The sequence below is a fragment of the Leptonychotes weddellii genome, chromosome 8, assembly GCF_054177405.1.
Source record: "Leptonychotes weddellii isolate Sample4059 chromosome 8, ASM5417740v2, whole genome shotgun sequence".
Classification (NCBI taxonomy): domain Eukaryota; kingdom Metazoa; phylum Chordata; class Mammalia; order Carnivora; family Phocidae; genus Leptonychotes; species Leptonychotes weddellii.
The window spans coordinates 19,817,888-19,828,163 of NC_138376.1; the positions used below are offsets into that span (position 1 = coordinate 19,817,888).

Sequence of the window (10,276 nt, forward strand, 5' to 3'; positions counted from 1 at the left end):
CCCCACATTTGGAGGCCGGGGGGGTTTTTGCCCTCCCCTCCAAACAAAAGGAGCTTTGTTCAGTCGGGCGCTAATCCCGTGTCCGGGGACTCTCTCGCCCACAGGTCTCTGCATCCTTCTAGCACTTGGCTCCCTGCAGGTGTTGACCCTGCTCCCCAGGGGGCCTGGCGGGGGTGGGGGGTGCAGTGGGGCCAACCTGGGCTGGAAGGGAGCTCACTGAGAAGCCAGTCACGTGGAAAAGCACGGTAGTGGCTTCCTACCTAACGGGCTTTCTCTCTCCCCTCCCCTTGACCCACTGTCTTCCTCCCCGTCCGCGTGGGGCCGTCATTCCTGGGGGCGCAGTGATTGGGAAATACAGCCAGCATCCAGACTCAGGTGAGCCCTAATGTCCGTGCGGTGCGCTTGACCACTTTTTATTGCACCCGAAAGGGCCTTTTCATCGAGACTCACAGACCTGTGGTTTCCCCTCCCTGTCTCTCTCCCGCTCTCGCCTTACCCTTCAAGAGTTGCAGCTGAAGTTGGCCGTAGGTTGGACACTATGAGCATACATTTGTATTCTCTACTCCCTCCCGCCTCTAGAAAGAGCCCCTCATTTCCCCGTCTGTGCCCAGCTCGCACCCATGGCCTCGCCTGTCCCCGCGGCCTCGGCAGCCAGCCCGGGGTCCCGCTGCGGCTAGTCTCACGGACGGCCCCTGGGTGACATGAGAAAGCCCCAGGGGGCGCCGGACGCCCAGCTCACTGTGCCGCCAGGGGAAGCTGCTGTCCCCCTTTGTCCGTCACAGCCGCTCGCTGCCCTTGGCCGCGGGGACGGCGGAGCTGCTGGTCGCACGTGCCTGGCCTGCCCCACGCCCGTGCTGCCGAGACTGCCAGCTGTGAGACCCCCTGCGTTCAGGATATGGCCTTGCCGGGAACTGGGCTGTGCCCCAGATGTGTGATCTCAGCCGCATGCCACTGCTCTGTGCTAGACGCGGCCCGGGTGTGTGGTCAGACCCTGGCGCCGTTTGCAAGGTGCCCGGGTGGGTTGAGCACTGTCCCACCAGGCCATAAATTCTTCTGTTTGGGTTACTGGAGTTTTTGTTCCCTTCGGTCCAACCTAGCGTAGCCTGTCCTGGGTATTGGACGGGTCAAACCCGAGGCCAGAATAGCCGGGGCTCTCTGGAGGCGGAGGCCTTGTTCCTCCGAAGGCTGGGATAGAAGGGACGTTGCTACAGCCCCGGGGAGACCACCAGCCTCCCCTCCTGCCAGGCACGGCTTGTGGCCTCCCGAATCCCGGCTGAGTGCATGTGAGCCCCAGCATTCCAGGCCTGCAGGCAATCACGGGAACCCCAGCAAAGCCTTCTGCCAAGAGGGTCTGACCTGTTACACCTAGAGGTGCTCCTCGGTCTCCAGAGGGAACTGAGTGCCCCAGGCTGCACCCCGAACTGGGGAAAGGGGAAGGGGGAAGACCCTTTGTGTGGTCCTGGACCCTCCCCTGTCCCTTGTCCTGCTGCTGTCTCTGCACCCTCCCACCCGCCTCGCCAGCCTCCTTTTCCCTTCCCTTCTGCCCGCCCCTCTCACTGTCTCCCCCTGATTCTCCTTCAGGTATGAGTGATAGTGTCAAGGACAAATTCTCCATCACATTTTCCATCGTGGGCATGTTTGCCTCCCACGCGGTGGGAAGCCTCAGTGTGTTCTTCTGTGCAGAGATCACCCCCACGGTAATCAGGTAGGTCACGGCAGGGGCCCCACACCACGCCTTCTCCCTAGGACTCAGGAGAGGCCTGGCTGTGGAGCCAGGCTCCTGTGGGAGGAACCAGCATCAGCTGTGTCCCGCCCTGGCCTCCAGACCAGGGCGCAGCTTGCGCGTCGGGCACGTCAGGCCTTCAGCTGGGGAGCTTTGCCCTGACTCTGAGGCAACTGGGAGTCAGCTGGGAACGTGACCCTGGGCTCCGTCCAGGCAAGAAGCCAGAGGAGCAGGGAGCAGGGAACTTTTTGGGGTGCAGGAAGCACTGCACGGTTCCACCTGAAAGGGGGTGTTAGCTTGGGCTTAACTACTTTTGTCTTAGTTCACGGAGTAAGGTCTGATCCTTTCTTGGTGCTGGTCCCAGATAGTGGTACCTGGCTGCTACCCACCCTTTGATGTTACTAAGATTACGGCGTAATAAAAGGGTTTGCCTTCATTTAAAAGGGCATCACTTAACTACGTACTCATGTCATTTTCCCAGTAATTACTGTTTGTGACTTACAGAAGGGCTCGTCGTGATTGACATCATACCGAACCTGGCATGGGAAGATCATTAGCATTGCTAACACACATATTTTTTGAAAATATAAATTGTGAATAAATTAGGCAATTATTCAGTTGTGAAAGAAAACCCAGAAGTCAGCATGATGACACCCATGCACCCTGATTTCCCACGCGGGCAAACAAGACAGCCCAGTACAGGTCAAGGCGGGACTCGTGCAGACTCATTATTTTAGCCCCTCGGGTGCTGTGAAGGACTCTGGGCGAAGGCAGGTAGGTTCATGGACTTTCTTCCCACATTTCCAGGAGTCATGCTGACAAGAGAAATTTCACATGACCTCATTTTGCTTCATTCTCCCAGATTTTTACAGTGCACGCCAAGTCTGAAGGCTACTTCATGCCCGTGGAATAAAATGCCAAGGAATTGTGTATGTAAGAAAAAAAAGCAATTAAATGCCACGTAATTCATCCTATGCCGACCCTCTTCTAAGCTGAAGCGAAGAGAACAGCCTGAAGCTTCTTTCATGCTCGAGGTTGCTAAATGCCTCAAGCAGATAGCATCTCCCTCTGTGTCTTTTCTTTACCTAGTTAAAATTGCCTTCCTTGACCAAAGAATCCAGCAAAGAGGGTTCTTTCATTAGAGCAGAAGTCAAGGTTGGACGTCTGGCTTTCCAGCTAGTCTCCCCGCAGATTCGTGTGATTGTGGACCTTTCTCTGGGGGCGGCCACCCCTTAACTCTGCTGGTTGGTGGACCTCATTAGTCATTGTTAGATTTTGCTTAACAGGCTAAATGGAAGGAAATACCCTCTCCTCCACCTCTTTGATGCAGACCTGCCAAGATGATTTGGGGATAGAAATTCAACAAATACGTTCTTCGATTCAGCTTGCCACGATGACACACTAGAAAAAATATTTGACCTTTGGTGCTGTTTTTGTACTCACAGAGGGATGAAAGGAAATCGAGTCCAAAGGGGGTCTCTGGCCAGGAGGGAAGGGGTCCTGGTGTCACTCCTGCACCCCTCCCCTTCAGCGGCCTAGCTCTTTCTTGCAGACACACCCAGGGACAGTTCCCGCAGAGTCCCAGGGACAGAAATTGACCCTCCTCCCCTCCCCCGACTTCGCAGATAAACGAGGCTGAGCGGCTTGGGGTCTGTGAGCTTTTTCTTTTCCTCACTGAAGTATGATTAACATACAGTGGTTACATGCGCTTCATTTCTCTTAATACCAAACGAACCTTTTTCTACAAGGCTCTTATTAAAAACATCCCTTCTGAACCAGAACAGTAGCCCAGGGGAAGATGCCAGGATTCACTAACGAGAAGCAAATAAGAGGATAAGAACTGTTTTGCACAGAGGCTTGTGGAAATCCGTTGTCCAGGAATGACAGACTCACTAGAGTCTAATGAACGGACTAATTGCTGTTGTGTCGTGAGATCGCTTCCAGACTTTATATTGCAGAGAAGGGCTTCCCTCCCACCCAGGCCTGGTCTGGGTGCTGTTCGTTGGCAACAAGCTCTTCCCCAGTTCTCCTCCTGAGGCTTCAGGAGCTGGGTGTCTCTGCAGGCAGATGGGGAGGACCCTGTGCAGCACCCTCTCCCCCGGGGCCTGGTCGATCTAGAAGCGGGTGGTGGCTTGTTTGGGCAGGACCATCTCTTCTATGCAGTGTCCATCTGGAAGCTGCAGGTGGGAGCCCCTGAGGCCTTCACCGTCCTCCTCACCCCTCCCCAAAGGGGTTAGTTCCGAGAGGAGGCAGGCGCCAGTGCTAACAAGCCCATTTCATTGTCCAGCAGCTCCACACCGGCTCCCTCCGAGCCCCTGGGCCTCGGCTGTTACTGCTGTGGTCAGTCTGAGCTCAGCTGCTCTCCTTCCTGGCATCTTCCGCTTTCCTCCCCTTCGGGCTGTCCTCCTCCTCTCTCTAGAAACTTCTTTCTTGGAACTTGCCTTCTCTGAGAATTCCTTCTGAGTAACTCCTCCCTCCTCCCACCTCGGGACTAAGACCCTGGGCCCTGATGTCCTCTGCCCCAAGAACAGGCACCAGGGACAAAGACGGCCTGTGTCACGTGACATCTGGAGTCTAACTTCTTTAAAGATTTGTGTCTTCAATATATATATATGATATATTTACATATATAATACAAACTCGCACACACATATATATGTAACGAATGCTAAGGTCAAGGAGCCAAGGCATTGCAGGCTAGGAGTTCAGCGGCAGGATGAAGAACAAGCGAAGCGTAGAGGATGTGGCCTCGAGCCTCCGATTCGGACCTTCGGCATGAGGGCAGATGGTGCTGTGTCTGATCCCAGAGGCCACTTTCCTCCGCGTGGCCTTAGGCAAGTCCTTTAGCCAGATTTCATTCATCTCTTTGCCCTAAAATGAGCTGAGTTATGATGGCCCTATTACAGGGTAGTGATGCTGAGGGGAGAAAGAGTATATAGAGAGGGTCCAGCCTCAGTAGATGACAACAGATATTGTTAATTATTCCTACCCGAATATTTTTGGCAGTTCTATTTATTTCTGCAAAACTGGCACAAATATTTGTTTATCCTTGACTTTACAGAAATGTAGTCAAGACAAAATAAGTAAGACAGGAGAGGAAGTGAGAAATGGGAGGTTGGTTTGTTCTGTTTAAACGCAAGATGCTTGGTATTCACATGTTTAAAAGGATGATTTGAAGATTCTAGAATTCTTAATTTAAGCTTACTACTTCTAATAGTAAGTCTGCCTGTGTATCGGTCTTTAGATCCTTAATTTAGATATTATTACTAGTGAAATAAAGATATCCAGTGGATATTTAAATTTTCTGTGTGCTCCTAAAGCCCAGGGAGGCAAAATTTGCCCCCTAATTCTTTTATCTGTAAATTGAGGTGCCCGCCTGCTCTGATATTTACACACGGACATATGCTGCCCTCTAGTGACAATCTGAAGAAAAGCAGAAAATGCAGTCGGCATTTTAGGGGAGGAAAAGGAAGGTAAACACCTGAAAGCCAAGCATGTAATAATGACCCCATTCTCTCAACGGAGAGTTCAAAGACAACACAAAGCCAAGAATGGTATACTGAATTCTTTCAAAGGTGTTCCTAACCTCACTGAATAATGTCAAGGTATCCTTGATAGAAAACCAAACAGAAAATTGCTTTCGTGGAAAAAATATATCAAGATATATTGCATATTATATATGCACACGTACGTAGACTGCATTTTACACACACACACACGTTAGATACTTACGTGAGCTGTCTAATCCTACCATAAATATATTTGACATGATTTATGAATGTATTATTTTGGCGTTATGAAGCGAGACTTCATTCCCATGCTGACCTCTACCTCCTTCCCCGTGGGTCTGTGTACCCTCCCTCCCTGTAGGTTAACTCACGTGTGGACTTTACATGCACTGAGCAAGGTCAGTCTCCCTCCCTGCTTGTCAGTGCCGTCCACACGTAGTGACGGGGAGGTCCCACGGAAATCCAGAAGGTCTTAGAGAAAAGGATGTCTTACCGGCATTAAAGGCCGCAAGGAAACACATCCATTATCCCTGGCATCCATCTGTCCCTTGCAACATCCTGTGGCTTCCAGAGCGGCCAGAATGACCGAAAAGACGAAGCGGCTATTTTAGGTGTTCGTATTCTTGGTTCCCATCACATCGCTCTTCCTGATGGTCATCTATTTTTAACCCGCCCCATTCATTTGGGTGAGCTGACCTTCCTACCTAGGAAGCCACCGTAATCCATAAGCATCCAATATTTATTAAGCATAAATAATACGTGCCGGTTGATATTCTAGAAAATAATCCTTGCCCTTGACAAGCTCATAGACTAAATAAGGACAGTAGGCATATGAAGAAATACCAACAGAAGGGTACAGAGGTGTCTTCAAAAGGTGGTCTGGGACCATCTGACTGGGAAGGGGGCTGGTGTCTGGGGGATGCCCCCCAAAATATTGCTATTCCTTACTTGTGTCCCCTTGACGGCCCAGTAGCACGATGGTGTGGCTTTGTTAGCAGGACTAATGTCTCTCCCTTGGCCAAAGTCTTTCTAACACATAAGACTAGTGACACATCACAGCCTGGGTGAGAGGTGGCTGTCTTTTCTTCCATAGCTAAGGCTAGGAAATTCCATCACTCGCTGAGTGTACTAGTTATCTACTGCTGTGTAACAAATTATCCCAAAACAGTGGCTTAAAACAACACAGGCTTGTTGTCTCACGGTTTCTGTGGGCAGGAGTTGGCAAAGCCTAGCTGGGCCCTCTGCTGCACCATCTCCCACGGGTTGTAATCAACCAGGGTAGGATCGGTCTTCAAGCTCTTTCAGTAATTGGTCTTCGTGTGTTCGTGCTGCTAAAACAGAATACCACAGACTGGGTGGCTTATAAACAACAGTAATTTATTTCTGGAGGCTGCAAGTCCAAGATCAAGGTATCCACAGATTTGGTGTTTGGTTAGTCTGCTTCCTGGTTCATCAATGGCCATCTTCCTGCTATCCCTTTGGGATTACATGCCTCCCCGTGGTGGAGGGGTGAGGGAGCTCTCTGGGATGTGTTTTCTAAGGGCAGTAATCCCATTCATGAGACCTAATCACCTCCCCAAGGCCCCGCCTGCCAACACCATCACAGTGGGGATTAGGAGCTCAACGTATGAATTGGGGTGGGTGGGGGGACAGACATTCGGACCAGAACAGCAGGATTCAGTCCCTCACTAGCTGTTAGACCGAGAGCCTCAGTTCCCTGCCACCTGGACTATGACAGCATCACAGCTTGCTTCATCAAAGCCAGCACGAGAATCTGCCAGAAGTCAGTCTTTCGTAACCTAATCACGGAAGGGACATTTCCTTACCTTTACCATATTTTGTTGGTGAAAAGTGAATTACTAAGTCCAGCTCACACTCAAGATACAAGGGTATGAATGCGCGGAGGTGGGAATCATCAGGGCCATTTTAGCGATCTGCTCCGGCCTGGCCTGTGGTGTGGGCCTGCTGGGCCGGGCGGCGGCCGCCACCACCTTTGACCTCCATGAGGCTCCGGGCCAGGCCTGGGGACGGCCTCGAAGAGCCTCCTCAGCAGCGGGAGACCGCTGCCGCCAGAGATCTGGCAGAGCTGAGCTGAGCAGAGTGGCCAGGGCCTCCTCACAGAGGGAGTGAGGGAGAGAGCCAGGGAGCTCGGGCACCAGGGCTGCAGGTCAGGCAGGTGTGGGGCCAAGGCGCGGCCAGAGGCCGGAGGGAGCCCTCGGCCGACTCTGAGAAAGGGAGTGGCATGAGCCACTCCACACTCTAGAAGAGTCACTTTGTCAGCGGTGAGGAAAGAGCCCCAGGGAGTGGGAGGACCCAAAACGGGCTGGTTAGGGGAGTGTGACCCAGACGGGCCCAAACTGGAAGCCATGGGGCCTAGTCCCGGGTTGGACAGAGGAGGCTGGGACAGGGAGGAGTCTGGCCGCTCCCGGGCTCTGGCTTTGTCCAGGGGACAGTGGGCCCCACGCCTCCCCACCCAGCACGAGGGGTGTGAGGAGCCCCCTCCCATGTGCAGAGATACAAGGCCTTTTCTCATTTGGGGCTGAGAGAAGGGAAGAGAGCCGTGTCTTTTGTTGTTGTTATGAAACGTGACAAATGAGGAAGAGAGACCCCCCCCATTGTCTCACCCACGCACACACGATTGTCATTCTTCTGTTCCATTCTTTGAGAATGCTCCTCCCTGTCTTGACCACCAAACTCTGATATGTCCACTTTACGGTGGCCCTTAGGGACAGCTGTTGACCTGGGGGGCCCCAAGATGCCGAGTCCCCCTCGTTCCTGTCACTCGTGTGGACCCAGGACTGGCCAGCCAGAGGGCCTACTGTAGACAGCAGGGACTCTCGGTTCACTGTTGACAGCAAGGCCCTGGGAAGGCGCCAGGGAGAGGGAACCGGCTGCCGAGCCACACGGTGGGCAAAGCAGAGCGGGACCCCCCGCCCCAGCCTGAGCAGCAGGGGGGACAGAGGGGAGGCCTGGCTGGCCACCCACACTCGAAGCTTTGGGGTTTGTGTTAGCAGGAGGCCCCAGTTCCCACAGCTGGAACAGTTTTGGGTTTGGTTTTGTCTTTTAAAGCTTTCCTGCGGTGTAATTTACATACCATATAATGCATCCATTTTAAATACACAATTCAATGATCTTTAGTGAAATCGTCCCCATAAATCGAGGTGTCGAACATTTCCATCACCTCAGAAAGTTCCCTGCTGGCCCTTTGCAGTCCGTCCCTGTCCCCACTCAAAGCCCCAGGCAATCACTAATCTGCTTGTCTCTGCTCCGCCCCCTGCCGCTTTTTCAAAATTTCATATAAATGGAGTCTACAGTCACTTAGTATAATATTTTTGAAATTCGTCCTCGCTATGGCAGGTGTCAGCACGGAACTCCTTACTGTGGAGCACTGTTCCGTTGTAACGGATGTGCCACGGTTTGTTTATCCATCACCAGGTGATGGACGTCGGGATTTTTTCTGATTTTGGGCTGTTTTGAATAATGCTGCAGCGAACATTCGCTTCTAGTTTTTGTGGGGTATAGGTTTCCTGTGTCTCATGAGAATGGAGTTGCTGGGTCACATAAAAAGTTTACATTTAACTGTTTCAGAAACTGATAGGATTTCCACGGCCGTTGCCCCACTTTTCCTTCCCAGCGGCAGAGGTTGCGGGTCCCGTTCTCTGCGCAGCCTCACAAACACTTGTCACTCTCTGCCTTTGTTTTGTTTTTTTTTTTAAGATTTTATTTTTTTATTAGAGAGAGAGAGACAGAGCACAAGCAGGGGGAGCAGCAGAGGGAGAGGCAGACTCCCCGCGGAGCAGGGAGCCCGATGCGGGGCTTGATCCCATGACCCTGAGATCACGACCTGAGCCAAAATCAAGAGTCAGACACTTAGCCGACTGAGCCACCCAGGTGCCCCCCAAGTCTTGCACTTTTTTTTTTATTTCTAAGCATTTTGTTCTTTTGATGTTACTACAAATAGAATTTTTTTAATTTCATTTTCAGCTTCTTTGTTGCTAGCGTGTAGCCACACAGTTGACTTTTGTACGTTGACCTTGCGTCTCGTGCCCTCGTAGGTCAGTCGTTTGATGAGTTAGAGCCACCTATAATGCCAACCAAGAGAACCAGAGGCTCCTCGAGAGCCTGCTGCAGGAGCCTTCTGCCTACATGCATCCGAGAACTAAGATCACTTCACTAAAGGGTGATGCATAGCTCTTCAGCAACTCCAATGAAAGTTCTTCTTTAAACCAGCTGAGATCCACATCCCCATACCCTCTGCCCACCGGTCTGGATCCACACTCTGATGCGAAGCAGACAACTCTACTCCCCCTTCCTTGAGACCAGACTGTGACCAGACTGCTCCTCCACTGGGGCTCCAGAGCAGACACCAGCCAGCCCTCCCTGGCCTGTGCGTTGCATGACACAGTGGGACCGGCGGGACAGGAGGTCACGTGAACAGCGTGGTCCCCTTTACTGCAGCCCAGCACTGCACTGCTTCCTCAGAGGCCACATGACCCCTTCTCCCCGCCAAATATGCTTTCATGTCCAAGGACAGATGTTCGAGCCATGATGGATTTTTTTAAATGTTGCCGATCTTCTAATCTCTTTGGAACTTTGGCAGGTTCCCCCAAGTGGCAGAGGAGTGGAGATAAGTGGCACATCCCCTGGGCTCACATTTAGTACTTTCTGAGCTCAGTGCTCTGTGACTTTCTCTCAGACAGCACGTGGCTTCTGGCACAGCACCTCGCAGAGGCGGGACCGCTCCCACTGGTGGTGTGCAGATTGATTTTAGGAAACAGATGGGACACAACAATAAATAAGAACTCACAGTGAGAAAAATTACTGTCTTTTAAAGTATCTTCCAGTCTCTCTAGTTCTGGCTGGAGAAACTCTCTGTGAGTGCTGGTTTGTCTGTCATATCCTCTTTAACCCCTGTTAATCCACCTCCCGCCCGCCCACTGACCTCTTTCTAAATGAAGAGCAAACCTTGGGAAGTAGCATAATTTAATAATACTTTGGTGTTGCATATTATTATGGCGAGTGCTTTTCCATTTACAGTAGTATT

At 51.8% G+C, this 10,276-nt stretch overlaps 1 protein-coding gene across 3 annotated transcripts in view; it reads left to right on the plus strand.

Annotated features, from left to right (window-relative positions):
• SLC22A23 (solute carrier family 22 member 23) overlaps positions 1–10,276 on the plus strand; it is a 165,747-nt gene that overhangs the window by 154,148 nt on the left and 1,323 nt on the right. Inside the window, exons 8-10 of one of the 3 annotated variants that reach the window (XM_081827761.1) lie at positions 343–375; positions 505–528; positions 1,582–1,705. The exons of 1 other annotated variant lie outside the window; for it this stretch is intronic. In XM_081827761.1, the coding sequence (XP_081683887.1) occupies positions 343–375; positions 505–528; positions 1,582–1,705 (181 nt within the window). The remainder of the gene's footprint in view (positions 1–342; positions 376–504; positions 529–1,581; positions 1,706–10,276) is intronic. One more of the 3 variants, XM_081827762.1, reaches the window with a different exon arrangement.